The sequence below is a fragment of the Trachinotus anak genome, unplaced genomic scaffold (genome assembly GCF_046630095.1).
Source record: "Trachinotus anak isolate AG129_WGS33_773 ecotype Australia unplaced genomic scaffold, CSIRO_AGI_Tana_v1 ptg000007l, whole genome shotgun sequence".
Lineage (NCBI taxonomy): Eukaryota > Metazoa > Chordata > Actinopteri > Carangiformes > Carangidae > Trachinotus > Trachinotus anak.
In genome coordinates this window covers 15,120,034-15,134,923 of record NW_027273858.1, presented here as the reverse complement: position 1 = coordinate 15,134,923, position 14,890 = coordinate 15,120,034, and the positions used below count along the sequence as shown (strand labels likewise).

At 37.8% G+C, this 14,890-nt stretch overlaps 1 protein-coding gene across 5 annotated transcripts in view; it reads left to right on the top strand.

Annotated features, from left to right (window-relative positions):
* The window catches only part of wdr27 (WD repeat domain 27), a 43,165-nt gene that overhangs the window by 1,314 nt on the left and 26,961 nt on the right, over nucleotides 1-14,890 (top strand). For 4 of the 5 annotated variants that reach the window (XM_071480921.1, XM_071480919.1, XM_071480917.1 and 1 more), the window contains exons 2-17: nucleotides 67-208; nucleotides 565-689; nucleotides 1,002-1,115; nucleotides 1,270-1,321; nucleotides 1,832-1,902; nucleotides 2,001-2,115; nucleotides 2,218-2,320; nucleotides 4,492-4,583; nucleotides 5,092-5,156; nucleotides 5,631-5,743; nucleotides 6,769-6,842; nucleotides 10,443-10,512; nucleotides 11,345-11,413; nucleotides 11,508-11,611; nucleotides 12,094-12,183; nucleotides 13,016-13,137. In XM_071480921.1, the coding sequence (XP_071337022.1) occupies nucleotides 67-208; nucleotides 565-689; nucleotides 1,002-1,115; nucleotides 1,270-1,321; nucleotides 1,832-1,902; nucleotides 2,001-2,115; nucleotides 2,218-2,320; nucleotides 4,492-4,583; nucleotides 5,092-5,156; nucleotides 5,631-5,743; nucleotides 6,769-6,842; nucleotides 10,443-10,512; nucleotides 11,345-11,413; nucleotides 11,508-11,611; nucleotides 12,094-12,183; nucleotides 13,016-13,137 (1,521 nt within the window). The remainder of the gene's footprint in view (nucleotides 1-66; nucleotides 209-564; nucleotides 690-1,001; nucleotides 1,116-1,269; nucleotides 1,322-1,831; nucleotides 1,903-2,000; nucleotides 2,116-2,217; nucleotides 2,321-4,491; nucleotides 4,584-5,091; nucleotides 5,157-5,630; nucleotides 5,744-6,768; nucleotides 6,843-10,442; nucleotides 10,513-11,344; nucleotides 11,414-11,507; nucleotides 11,612-12,093; nucleotides 12,184-13,015; nucleotides 13,138-14,890) is intronic. The other variant, XM_071480920.1, reaches the window with a different exon arrangement.

Sequence of the window (14,890 nt, the reverse complement as noted above, 5' to 3'; positions counted from 1 at the left end):
ACAGACAGCATGGCTTTGTTATCATGTATTGCACATTTTTACTGGAGTCTAAATGTTTGTCTACAGCCCCTGCCTCTATCCGGCCACCATGGTGAGATCAGCGCCATGACTTTTGGAAAAGGAAGCAGACCTGTTCTCCTCTGTTCTGCCTCTGCTGATTATATCATTGTTTGGGATATTGAACTGTGCCAGAAGAGAGTGAAGGAGGGTAAGGAAATAGTTTGTGTGTGCTCAAGTTTGTGCAGTAAAGAGTTGCTCTCTGGATCAGTTTGGTCTGTCGTCTTTAGCATTAGTTTAATTCAGTGTTGTTTGTTTTAGTCATATGTAACCATACAGAATTCCTTTGCTGTTACATTGCTAAAGTTCAAGAAATTGACATTAATGCCTACTGATTTAATTCCCCTTTTAGTTATGGGGCTTTGAGTATGATCATTTTCCTGAGTGAAAATCTTAACAAGCCTGCCATCTAGTGAAAAATATCCAGATAGGTCACTCATGTGTACCATGATCAGGAGCTTCTTTTCCTATGAATGTAAACACTGATTAAAATTGATTTGTTTGCAGGTAAAGTTGCAGCTGGAATAGTTATCGGGACTTTACTGGGTGAGGTCATCCATCTTTCATTCTGTTTCTCTGATCAACGAGTGGCTGCATGCTCAGGAGCAACTGTATTTATTCTTAGCTCAAAGGTACAAGATGATGTACTGTACATTTTTACAATATCTCTTATGAACACAAACACTTGCTGAGCACTTATGAGCTTATGGGTAACCTCAATACTGTGTGTTATTTTTTTATTGTACATATTGAAAAAAATACTGTTCTTAAATACTACACTTTTTTTGTACTTTGCTGTGATTTATTAGATTTATTGATAATACATCACAACACATCACTCCATGAAAAGATGTGTGATATTGTTTGTTTGTGATGGATTAGTAGCCATTGAAGTAAGTCGTCACTTTATCTTATCAAAGTTTCATTGTTGTCTTTCACATCAGAAAGAGGAAGTTGTTTCTTCTTTGACTGGCCACCTGGGACCTTTAACATCAGCAGAGTTTTGTCCTTGGAATGAAGACATTCTCATTACCACATCAGAGGACCGCACTTTTAAGGTACTCGCTTAAGATTCACAAATTATACAGTAAAAAAAATGATCAAACTTTTGATTTAGTGACAATGATGACAATTTGTATACACAACAAATACCAATTATTCCACACTCTTATACAGAGTTTTAAGTAAGAAGTACTTTGTTATCTTTCTTAGGTGTGGGACTTAAAAACTGGTGCTGTTTGCTACCAGTCTTTTGTGCTTTCAGGTATGATATTACTCTTGATTTATTTACTATTCATGTGAGAATTGTACATAAACACCTGGATCCTCTCATTAAATTTGTACAGTAGCGGTAGTAGAATTACAATTACTAGTGGGATCGGTGTGAAATTGGGATCTGTTATTGTACATCATAAATTAACTTACTAACTAAGTATTTACATATAATGAGTAACAAAGTAAATTTTAAATATTATTTTTTTTATAGTGACTGTTGTAGAGGAGGGTAAATTAGAGTTCCCTCCATGTACTCTGGCTTCCTCCCACAGTCCAAAGACATGCACGTTAGGTCAATTGGAGATCTTAAATTGCCCGTAGGTGTGAGCGTGAACGGTTGTTTGTCTGTATATGTTAGCCCTGTGATAGACTGGCGTCCTGTCCAGGGTGTACCCCGCCCTTGCCTAATTTTAGCTGGGATTTGCCCCAGCCCCCCCCCATGAGTGAAGATATCATATTCTCTGCCAGCTCAGCTGAAACTAATTCTTCAATTCTTTAGCCTCTCCCCTGCTCAGTGCATTTTTCCTGGAGGAGACCAGGCACCTCATCACTGGCTCAACTGATGGACAGGTTAGTGACTGAGACACACACCCTTTAACAGTTCAAAGTCACGACCAGAGACTGAAACACCCCAAGCTATATAGCACACCTGTATCTATTGGGTTCAGGTGTGGTGCTTTTCTTTCCATGATGACCACAAATGTCACCTGGTGACCAAAATGGACCTTCAGAGGATGGAAAAAAGACATCAAATCCACCAAGAGACTATGAGCCATCAAGCAGGTGATGTTACAAACGAACAGTGACAGAGAGGGTGTAGGACAGGGTGTTCATAAATCATATATCTTTTTTCAGCCTTGACTTATTTTGGATATTTTCTTCCAGGGGGTGCCGAACAATCAACTGCAGATAAAGTTGAGACTGCAAAACCTGTTTGTAAAATGGCTTTTTGTAGCTCATTTAGTGACACCAATAAGGAGCAGATAAAGTAAGTAAACACTGTATATGTATACTTTCTCATAAATAAGAACCTGCTTGTTGTGGATTCCATAGGAGACTCCTGACTCAGCGCTGGGCTAATGACATATTAGATTGGCCATTTATTGTTATTATAAATAATCACAGGAAATCATAAGGTTTAAGGTGGAGTCCAAAGTACTTTGACCATTCCCACTGGCTCAATTAGATTTTCATTTTTTACAAGGGAAAAAAATTGTATGTGATTCAGGAAAGTATTACAAAAGCAAATCAAACATGAAAAAACAAATAAATAGCTGCAGATTTCTGCCATTAACGCTATAGAGATCTCATGCTGTCATAAAATCCTGGAAAAAATTATTGGAAAAAAAATGCCATATCTTTATGGGCTAATTGCTGCACGTGTCCACACAGTCGCTGAAAACATCACAGGAAACTTCACACATCACAGGAAACATTGCAGGCTTGTAGCATAAACTGTTTCAGGCTGTTAAAACATTTGATGTTTTGACAGGAAGCAGGCACTTAAAAAGCACAGACCTAACTCTGTGTGTTTTTTGTGGACCACTGGAATGAAATGGACTTTGATTCCTTATTGCTCTAAGCCGAGCATATGATCTCAGAGCAGTATCTCCATTATCTTTACTCTTGACTGAAACAGAAGCTTTAGTTTAAAATCTAGTTCATCAACTGCTTAATGTCTGGCTTGCAACCACAGTTTAACTTGTTTCCGTTTGAGGGGCTTTAGCAGACAAAACAACTTCACTCAAGTGCGTCATGAGATAAACTTATTTTATTTTTTTTTTTATTTTACTTATAGTTATTCGCTTGACACCCCACAGGAGCTCCCAGCATTGGCCACCACAGTTGCTTGGGATGCAGGGATGCAGTGTAGCGCTTTCAATACACTGAGCCTCACCTCCATTACGGCAAATAAACTGCTTTCATTACATTTATCATTATTACTAAAGGAGGCAGAGGAATAACTAAACACAGGACACCAAATAATAGAGAGCAGGAGAGTGAGAGGGAAAGAGAGAAGGCATCAGAAACTGCTAAAGAAAGTAGCAGATCTGAATAGCATGTAAACATCAGAAACACCAGCAACCAGAAATGAGACAGTGCGCTTATTGCAGTATAGAAATAAAAGCCCTGTAAAGAAATAAAGGGCCCACTAAAACGCTAGAGGGCTTTGAATTTGAAACGATTACAGGGAGTGTTGAGTTTGTATTAACACATAATGCAGTATCTTTAACATGCATAAGAACATAAGAAAAACATAACAGATTTTCTGTCACTGAGTGATCATTTTGCAGTAAATGTAGCTGAAATCACAGAGCAGTGATTAACTTTGTGTCTTTAACTTTCATGTTTGGTGATTTTGTCAGACAACGTCACAGTTATAAAATCAAGATTGGACCATAGGCGGTCCAGTGCATGATTGTTTGGGTATACACAAGGACTAAAAATGGTTCTGATGCTTCAAATTAGCTATTGTTTTTATGAATAAAAGTAGAATTCATCAATAAGCAATATGATACTTTTCACCAGAACATTTGAGATCTATTTTTGTGTGGGTCATCCAAACATTTCTAACACCCATATCGAAAATACTAATCAGTCCATTGCTGATGTCAGAATCTCTAAAGCACTATGTGTAGAATTTCAAATTCAGACTCAATCCCTCCCAGTGGAGGAGTCAAAATAGATGAACAGAAACAAACAAGAATAATTTCACCAATGTAAAAATCACATAAAAATTCCACACATCGTGGCTTTAATTGTCCTATACAGAGACACATGTGCAGCATAAAAATAATGATGCGTTAAAATGTAAAATTTGTCTAACTTGTACATTTTCCACAACATCATAACCTCAGCATGTAACTCTGTGCAGGAAGACGATCAAAACGATCCATCAGATTCAACTTCCTTCCTACTCTGTGTGGCAGTAGTTTCCATCTTGCTGGGTGTGCATAGTTTAGACTACATGAAGTCAAAGGAAACTTGAATAAAAACCTATAGTCCTATGGTGTGCAAGTCTTGCCACTCCATCACATCAGTATGTTTTTCTTTAGTATGCGATTACGTTGTCCTTCCCCGAACGATCTGAAAAAAATGCTTTTTAGGGGAAATTCTGTAATGCTGTTTTTCCATACGTTTCTGTGTGGGCCCCTGCAGGGACAACAGCTGGTTATGTATTGGAAGCTCTGATGGCCTGTATGTGGTGGATCTGGCTACCTCAGAACTCCTAACAGCACTATATTTCAAAGGTAGGCTGCTTTTGGTGTGCCTTCTTTGATTACTACTGTACTGCTGTAATATGTTTAAGCATCACTACTTTTAGCAGTAATCATTTCACAAGAAAAACCCACAATTCCTGCGTTCCCATTGTGGTACCTTGAGATATCTCAAAATTGTCAAGGCTACAATCATGTAGCACTATTCTTATGGTCTTTTAGGTCAATAAGGTAATTCTTTTCCTTTTCATTCTGTAAAACACAGGATTCCTCTTCGGCTGAGGCATTCAAAAAACATTTTGGTTGGCTTGCAAGATGATAACCACAAAATTACCATCTGAGCAGTATTAACATAGGGCACAGTGTTAATACAAACTCAACATTGTGAACTTTCAAAAATATAATTTATTTGTTTATCTGTTGTAATGATATGTATGTAATGGCAGTATATGTTTGCTCACATGAACTCTCCAAATGATTTTCAATGTTTTTGCATAATGTACAGCACTATTACATATGAAGTGGAAATGTATTCTTCTAGATTACCCGAACTTGAGCATCACAATGGCTGGGTCGTGGTCAATCGCTCCAAGACGGGATAACTCTGTGAGTAATTCCAATAATATCTTGATAAACCAGAGTGAGACACTGCACTCACTTCTGTTGTTCACTCACATAAAAATGACAAGTTTAACTGAATTTTCACTACAGAATGAACCACTGAAATCAATCCCTATTAACTAAATAGATCTATGTTCCTTTTGTTTCCTGTATTAATTTTTGACTGTCTTAAGGTGCTCCTTTGCTTAAACGTCGGTATTTTTATAACACTACAAATAACTTTTTATGTTTTCACAACTCACGTAATGACATTTTTACTAGATTTGACTGTGATTTGCTTCCTGAAGGAAATTGATGTTTTTCTGTTCCTACAGAGAAGCAAGTACGTGTTATCGTGCCCTGTAAAAACCCTGACTTAGTGTTGTTTTTATTTCCCTGATCATTATTCATAAACACATTTTTCAATACAATTGTCTTGACATTTTCATTTATTTCTTTGTTGAATTCCTTGTCACACAGATGGTGTTTTTAGTGAGCTCTTTGTTTACTCCATACGTGGTGCTGTTGGAGTTACATCTTCGTGACCTAGGGCACATCTGGGCTTGGGATGAGGGCTTTTCAGTGTTCCCAAGGTAAATCTGGAGTTAAAGGCAAATGTTTGGTGATGCTGCAGTATGTTGACCCCCCCCTTGGAAAAATTGTCCTTTTTGCTCGCCTGCTTCAAAATACTCTATAAGTAAAAAGTCAGTATCTTGCTCAAGAATCCTTCAGCCTAGCCTTATATACACAGGGTCTGGAAACAGGATTTTCCTGTGTAAGGGCTATCTGATAAATAATAATAAGTAGTATGTAGTATTTTAGCTGCTTGCATTGTAAATAATATTCTGTTATTCTGTCATTTGCTTATTCAGTGGGAGCATTAATGTCGATATTGTGAAACAGTCAACAAAAGAGGAAAACAACTGCTTCTCTGTGGCTCATGTAATCATTTGTTTCCAGCCTGAAACTGCTCTCCTCAGTGAATGCCATAACTCTGTGAACATTTTTTATATGTCTAAGCTCTTAAATCCACATGAGTTTTAATAAATTTGCCAGTACTGGATGTGCTCCTTAATCCAGAAAATCACACTTATTACTCTCACAATAACAATGCTATATAAATGCCAAAAAATTAAAATTGTCCTCAGGGGAAGGAATGATATTCATTCAGGTACTAGCCGTACCTCCATAAATGATTATTTAGCAAAAATCCAGCAGCACCAATAAATAATGATAATGATAATTTCATCAACATTATATGTGTCTCTAATTTATGAGCCAAAGCATAATCATTTCAGCTTGTTAAATTTTGAAAAAACACTTCAGTTATAGACTTTTGTTACCTTCTCTCAGACACTGGTCACCTGACCTCCCCACCAATAGGACAAATGAGTGTGGCCTGTTTTCCAGTTGGCCTCCTGCCTATGACTCCTTCTGACTCTGACGTTTCCATATTAACTTGGCCTATTATAGCCATTCCTGCCATCTGGTTTTTCATGAGTCAACAATATCATGGTACTGAGAATTAGAGGGACTAATAATCCATAACGGTGGAAAATGCTGTGCTCCTTCATTTCCAGTAACTCTTTCCCCCCATTTCACCCTCCCTTGTTTGCAGCTCTCCTCTGCTGCTTGAATCTCCTCTGAATGCTGAGCTAAAGAAGAAGGAACCCACTCATGCTAAAAAGAAAGGTCAGCATCCCTGTCGTCATCTCAGCACTCACTCACCTCTCACTTATGCTCATGCAAAATAAAAAGGGAGCTACTGCTGTTTGATGGCTCTGGGTTTTAAAAATATGACCCATTTTATAGTTGACTCCATGACTGGCTCACTTTCTGTTTTGCTTGGCTTCAGACAATTCTTTTAAATTGTACTTATTGTAGGTTTATAAAAAAGTCTTTTTGGCTATTACAAGAGCTACTGAGAACCTCCTCATTATCTGTAAATAAAGCCAAAAAATCTTTGGTGTATCATTAAGATCTGGCAGCTTGAAAATATTCTGCTGGAGACCTATAGTATACTGAGGTTTACATGCTGCTCTTACAGAGAGTTAGTGCTGAGAAAGCCAGTATTAGCTGGACTCCCCACAGCTGGAGTGAGGGGAGCTGCCAGTGCCTGACTATGTAGGAGATCTTCACGGGAGTCTAGAAGTGCTGCGTGACTACAATGTCAGACCAAAAACCACAAACATTTACAGACTAGTGTTCCCCACCATGCTGCCCTCATGCATCTCTGTATTCTCAAGGATTTCTGCAGAATTGTATACAAATTACACCATAAACCTCTGAGCCTCCTGGAAAGGAAAATGTTCTTCCACTATTAGTCTGGCACAAGTTGGAAGGAGCTTTTTGAGGAGCTTTTCTGTGAGTGCAGATTAGATATCTTTTGTCATGTCGTGGAACAAAATCATGAAGTGAACCAGAACTGCTGGCTTTTTGAGATGGTGATAATCAGGTGCTATTGCTTTTTGCGCAGTGTCACCTGTCTGAAATGTAATGCCAAGGTCCTGTTGCCTGGATTAAGTTGTTTTATGGTGGGGGTATCAGAAGACTACTAAAGCAGCAATTAGCATTGAATGGCCTTGATTGCACATTCAGAACTCACTTTGAATGGATCATTTCTGTTTTTCATATAAAGTGATCAAATCAGTAATAACAGTAAACATAATAATACGGATAAAATAGACACCATCACTTTTCAATGTTTTGCTTTGACAGGAATATATAACTTTACAGAAATGCAGTCTTCATTCGTTTGACCTTCTTTGATAGTTTTGGGAAGAGTGAGATGAAAAAAACTGTGAGACACAGGAAGGTGTGATGTTGCCTTTTTACCTTCTCCTCCTGTGTGCCCCACTTTTCACAGCTCAGTAAGGCAATAACTCATACTAGAGACTCTGGTTCCAGTCAAAATATTACCTTAGAGTAATATATATCTGCTATGGTTTATACATTTTCAGAAACTTGAATTATTCAGTCTTTTTATTGGACCACATTCCATCAGCTAACTCAGTGGGAGGTCTGACTTTTGCCATCTCCCATTCTTAAAATTACATAATCTAAAATAGTGATAGATCTTTTAAGTGTTGTCAATTCAAGCAGCCAAATAACCACTCATGGCTTTTAGTCCTAAACACAGCAGGAAGGGTACCTGATGGTGCTACACTTTACTCCTTATGTCACCATAACCATTTATAGTTTTTTCAGCCGTTGCATCAGAAGCTAAACGTCCTAATGTGTTGAGCTAGATTGAGGAATATCAATATTATGAAACTTTATTTGCCATAATGTTTAAGACGGCTTAGGCTAAGTTTTACATAATGAGAGCTGTAAAAGGAGCACTCAACAAACTGCTGTGATTATATGCAGATATGACTCGACTTGGAAATTTGTCTGAAACTCTCACTTTGCTTCAAATAGCACCTAGTGTAAAGTCAGCGTAAATTATGAGATTTTTACTGCCCCATAAAACTAAATCACCATTATATATCAGCAGGGGGTCAATAGGCCTGTTGAGCAATGTCAAGTGATTGCATTGCCAGGTAATTAGATTTCTGGTCTAAAATGCTTAGTATATTGCATAAAATCTGTTGTGGCTCAAAAGCTAATTCCACTGCCCCACCTCACACACAAAACAAAGGGGGATTGAAGGAAGGTGCTACATGTGAGTGACCAGTGGCACAAGGGCTGAACAATTAATGAAAATATTGAAATTGCAGTATGGCCAAATTCAACATTCATATCACAGGAGTTGATGAAGGCAAAATGTGGCGTTCATAAATCAAGCACTGTGGTGCTACAGAGATGCCTTGGCCTACAAATCATATTCTCCAGACATAAGAGACCATGCCTGTTTGGTACTGGTTGTATTTTTTTTTTTTTTTTGTGAAAATGACATGCAAAATTCTAACTAAAGTTGTTGTTCAATGTCAAAATAATGGTGATTTTTTTGTGTGTGTATTGTGGCACAAGACGTTTCAATCTCAAGTTGAAAAAGTAATGCCACATTTATAACCTTTTACACTGTCTTTGCTGATTGATGCCATAACCCAATTTGACCTAAGTTAAATACCGGGTTCACAAAACCTTTTACATTCGCTTTATAAACAACGTGACACAATGAAGGCTTCTTCATGGCAAAAAAATTAAGTTGAACTAAAGAGGCAAATAAGAATATTGCTTTTACAGAAGCAACACAACATAAATAGTACCAACAATACTTTCCTTTGGGGCTGACCAGATAAAGAAACAACATGTACCTAGAGAAGCTTAAATTTCAATTTCAAATCCAAGGAAAAGGGAAGAGAGTATTTATTCAGAGGATGTCAAGTGTATTTTACAGGAAAATGCCATTCAAGCCAAAACCAAAGTGAACATTGGCACTACTCATCAAAGATGAAAAGCTCTCCCAGATAAGATTGGATTGAAAAGAGCTCCAGATGTCTTTCTTTTTGATTTTGACTGATTAATTTCACTTGCATTAAATATCATTATTGTGTTGGCACCATACCTACGGTGATTTGAGCCTAAGGACAACTGATAGTATTTAGCACCCAAACACGAGGGAATAAAGATTAACCACAGGTTTGCTTGCAGTTATTAACTGTTGAGGGATTCAGATATTGGGTTTCCTTTTTAAAAAGCTTTGAAGAATAGTTCACAGAGTTAACTTGCCCAGGTTTACTTGTAGTTTGTAGTTCCGATTTATTAAATTAAACCCACTGACCGATTGATGTAATGTAATCAATTCCATTTTTGCAGGTTATATGTAATAAACTAGTGTTTATCTGGGGTTGTAAATCAAATCAGTATATTTTTTCTGATGCAACCTAAGTTCTAAATTGCTGCTTGTATCTGACAGGAGAACAGTTTTTGGAAAGCCTTACACATTTTAATGGCCGTGGAAAAAGTGAGCTCATTGTAATATAGTAAAGGCACTGACAGTGAACAAGGAGCAGAATGAACCATCCCACAAACTGTGGCCGATGCACTTAATGCTCACAGCACAGAGTGGTCATCCGATAATATTCTATCTTCCTTTCATAGTATAATTCTTGAAAGTCCACTACAGTATAACAAGTAGTTCTAACCTAGTTATGGGAACTACTTACTCATGAGATCTTTTGATTTGTAAATGGGGCTCTTCCTTTTTAGTATCTTTTATCTTTATTTCACACACACACACACACACACACACACACACACACACACACACACACGCGCGCCATTCATGCTCACTACAACTTCTGGTAATTTGTCTGTCTTATTGACCACCTTATAAATTTCACAAAGGAGGAACAAAGGAGCAGCCTCTGGTTTTCCACTCAAAAGTGAAATCATCTGGATACACCAGTGCCCCACGGTAGGTTAATTGAGTAACTTTTTTCCTCACAGAACATTAAATTGGTGTTTATTGCATTGTCCAAAATTGGATGAGCATCAATAGTAACAGTAAACTAAATTCAAGTGAGTGGAGGAATGGTACTTTATTTTTTCCCTTTTCTTGTATTTCTATTATTTTCTTAAAAAGGGCCACTTGAATAGGTGGAGAATTGTGCTAATTTTATACTTTCACTGTCTGCCATCACTGCCAAAATTATAATGTATTACACTGCACTATAAAATAAGAAAAATGATCTTCATCAACTTGACTTGTTAGGGAACTCTACCCTCATCCAGGTTACGTCCGTGGGGGTAGAGGGGCAAGAAGAGAAGGTGTTCTTTCTCCAGAAACTTTTTGGGATTTTCAGGTAGTACAAGACTTTGAATTTAGACTTAGACTCAAGAGAGGCATCAAGGAGCATCTGATTTACCTCATCAATGTCAACTCGCAGTAATGTGACTGCTGCTGAATCCTGCTGGATCTGACTGGTTTTCACACAAACATGATCAAAACCAACTACTTGACTACTTTCACAGCCATTTACAGCTATTTCAGTTTGAACAGGGTCTATTTAACCTCCCCCAGGCTACATATTCTTTGTAGCCAAAGCTCCCCAGACGAGCCTCAAGGGTTTGCTGGGAATGCCTGGTGGGGCCCCCTGTGCCTAATGGGGAACTTCTCTGGCATTCAAATCATCACCATTTATCAACTTGGCTTTATTCCTAAATAGTATGAAATGAGGCCTGATGAATCGAATAATATGATACAAGAAATATAACAGGAAGTTTTCTGATTTGTTTTTGTTTTTCAGAAGGATTATGTTTTCACCTAAAACAAATATTCAGAAGAATCCTTCCTCTAAAAAGGCTAACAAAAATACGTAAGTTGTCACATCATTTAAAATACAATTTTGAGAAAATTAATTTTTTTTTTTTTTTTTTTTTTGACATGAATAGTATTTTTTTGTCATTTAGAGGTTTACTCCTCAGAGATTATCCAGCAGACAGTGCTGCACCCACTGTTCCACACGTTCATCTCAGCGTTGCTAACAAACCAGTCAACTGCCTTCAGTATTCAGGTGAGACAATCTTGCTGCTGCAACACTGACCGACTGATATGTGGAACATAATATAATTATATATTTAAGGTCCCAGTCAAAAATTCTAAAATCATTATGTATTTCCTTCTTTTCAAATATTACAAAATAAAAGTGAGCACAGATAACAATAACTCCCAGGACAAACTAGTAATAAAAGGAAATGTGAGACAGAGTCAAGAGCCCGGGGATCTGAGGTTTTTCAGTGAGAATTGGAGGTTTAGTAGAAGTGGCCTGATGGATACCTTGACTGGATATATGATAAATGTCACTGCAACTGCTCCAATAAGGTACCAAAATAGTACATTTATTTGCATTGTAGACACCACTTAGAGCCTTAATCCATAATATTTCATGAGCAGTAAATTTAAAGCATTGTTTAGTAAAGAGAAAAGAGTTAATAATAAATCTGCTGTTGACCAAAATATCCTAATAAAACAATTCTGTCTCCTTGTCTCGCCCAGGTGACGGAAAACAAATCCTGTGTGGTCTTGGCGACAGCTCAGTGTTTTTGTACAAGTCCTCCCTAACTGGCAATCCAGCTGTCTACACAGGTGCATGAATCAGACATGAGTAATTATACCTTAAAAACCTCTGGTTGTACCGTATGTGCCCTGAGTCTCCTCAGTGTTTTTGCCAGCAGTGAATTTGAATGGTGTTTTTTTCACTAAAAGAGTTAAAGATTTTATGAAATATTCATGTTATATTCTATAATAGGAATTTATTAATTGGCTCAACAAATTTATGCTCATATTTAGAGTTATTCAAGGTTAAGACCTCACCCCTGATGTTCTTAAGAGACAAGGAGGACGTTAACACTAAAAAGTTAATCCTCAGCTTTGATCTAGGTCCACCCTATTTGTACTGTTCTGGTTATAGTAAGTTGAAATGGATCCATGGATATGATAAAAGACTTCAGGAAAATCCTTATATTCCCTTACTTAGCTATTACTGTTAAAATTGTAGATAAAGAGTTCTTTTTTTACCAGAAAGGTGTGGTTTGATTTTTATTCAAATTATTATTGCTGTCTTGTTTTTGACAGTTTTGTCAGTGAGACCTTGGTAATAGTAGAAAAAGAAAAATGAAAAGGGCACATTGTAAACACTACTGAATCCCTCCTCGCCCCAACGCCCCCTGCCCAAAACCCTGCTTCTAGGCAGTAAACTCTGCTATCCACACGTCACTTGATGGATCAAATGCAGCAGAAACACAGACTCCACAAGGGGGCAGCAGAGATAAAAGGAGCGAAGTTGAGGTGGCCAGTGGGTCACTGTGAGCCTCTTCTCTTAACTCTGCCTGACTCTCTGAACAGTACCATAAAAGTAAATGTTGCAGTCACACTCTGTATCTCCAGGTTAATTTCAAATCTCTGTCTCTGCATGCAGGGCATAACAAGTCAGTGAGCAGTGTTAGCTGGAGCCTCAACAGACAGTGGTGGTTGAGTGCATCAGAAGACCAGTCACTACGCATCTGGGCCCATGGCAGCACAGAGCCTGCCATTATCATGGTAAATGTCCCATGCATTCACTGACACACCCTTGTACTTCTGCATTTTTTTATGGATTACATTTCATCTCTGTCACCCTCATGTTAACCATCACCGCTACATGCCCTACCTTAAGCCTTAATCAAACTTTCACTCACTCATTATTCAAAGCCCAAGTCCTAACCATAAAAAACAGTGAAATGAGGACCAGCCAAAGTGACATCATATTGCAAAAATGTCCACCCTCTGAAGGTCTAACAGCTCAAATTGGTTCAGAAGTAATACCAAATAACTACAGACACATGGTGTACAAATTTTTCACTCTCACTCCTGTCTTCAAAGATGGCTGTGATTACTGGAAGCATTTTCACTGTAATTGCAGTGTTGCAAATGAGGCAATGATACCACATTTGAATGACAGTAAAACAGTAGTTGCTACTGTATCCACAACGTTTTGCCTCATGTTCTCATTTGTTGTTCTTAGAAAGATGCTTTCAGAGTATAATATGTCAGGTTTAGATTCTGTGATTCTGTTGCATACTGTGTGCATTATATTATTAATTATTGTGGTGTGATGCAGGTAAGAGATGCTCTGATGAAAATTGTCCAATTTGCTTTGTCTCTAACATATCAGAAACTCAGTCATGGTGCAATTTGTTCAAAATGTATCTTTCGACATTTTGATATAAAGCTTGCTTAATTCACTTTTTCCTTTTCTAATAGAATAGCCTCATGGAATTAAAAACGAGAAAGTGAAATTAATTGACATGATAAATGGTGTGTTTCTTGGCTCAAAGACAGTGGCTTTGTCATTCAAAGCATCTGCTGGACTCAGAGCATCCAAAACTCTGATCATATGCAGACCCTCTTTCCTTCATTGGGTATCACATTTAATAGGACAGGCAAAAGTGTGTCTACTTTCCCATGCCAAGTAAAAACATAGGTCTGCCGTCAAATTCTGGGGTGTCCCCACTGCTGATGCTAACCATCCCAGCTTTGCTCCATTCAGTGAGATTGTTTTGAGCTTGGCTGGGTCTGCAGCCTTTGACTGCGTGGTGTGCTTGTGAAACAACCTGGCAGCAAGTGCAGGTCTTTTCAGGGACAAGAGCTCTGTCGAGGTGTGCCAGATTTACAAATGGCGTTGCACAGTTACTGTCTACTTGAAAACTCCATAAAGAAATAACTTGACCACATAGCATTCCTTAAGATTTCTTGTTATTAGAAGTCTTAAGATATTGTGGCAGAACTATAAACCTGGACAGAGTAGAATATCTGACAGGACTACTCATATGTTTGCTTCTTTTACTTTGACAGACCCCTTTGTGGGTTAAGGAGAACCGCTACATACCGTGTTTCTTATTAGGATGCCTTTTTCTGAGTTAACTCCCTCCTTTTTTGTAACAGATTTTCTTTTCCCTTTTTCCACATGGTAATAAAAACTCCTCAACTGTGAGTAGACAAGAATGAGGAGTTGTTGGTTTTGAAATTGGGTCAGAGATATCTGAATTGAGCAAACATTCAAAATTAAATGGTCCACCACTAATGCTGCAAGTTTATTGCTCTGGGTTTGATTGGATTACACAAACAACGGAGTCTGTGAAGATTATCACATTGTATTGCATGTAACATTCAGAGCAATAAACTATAGAAGTGTACAGTACTCACTATTACAGCTTTTTGTTGCTTTACTTTAAATCACTTTCAAGCGATATGGAGTACATTGCAAGACAAAACTATAGTTAGGTTCATACTTTTTCAAGGTTATTGACTTTGT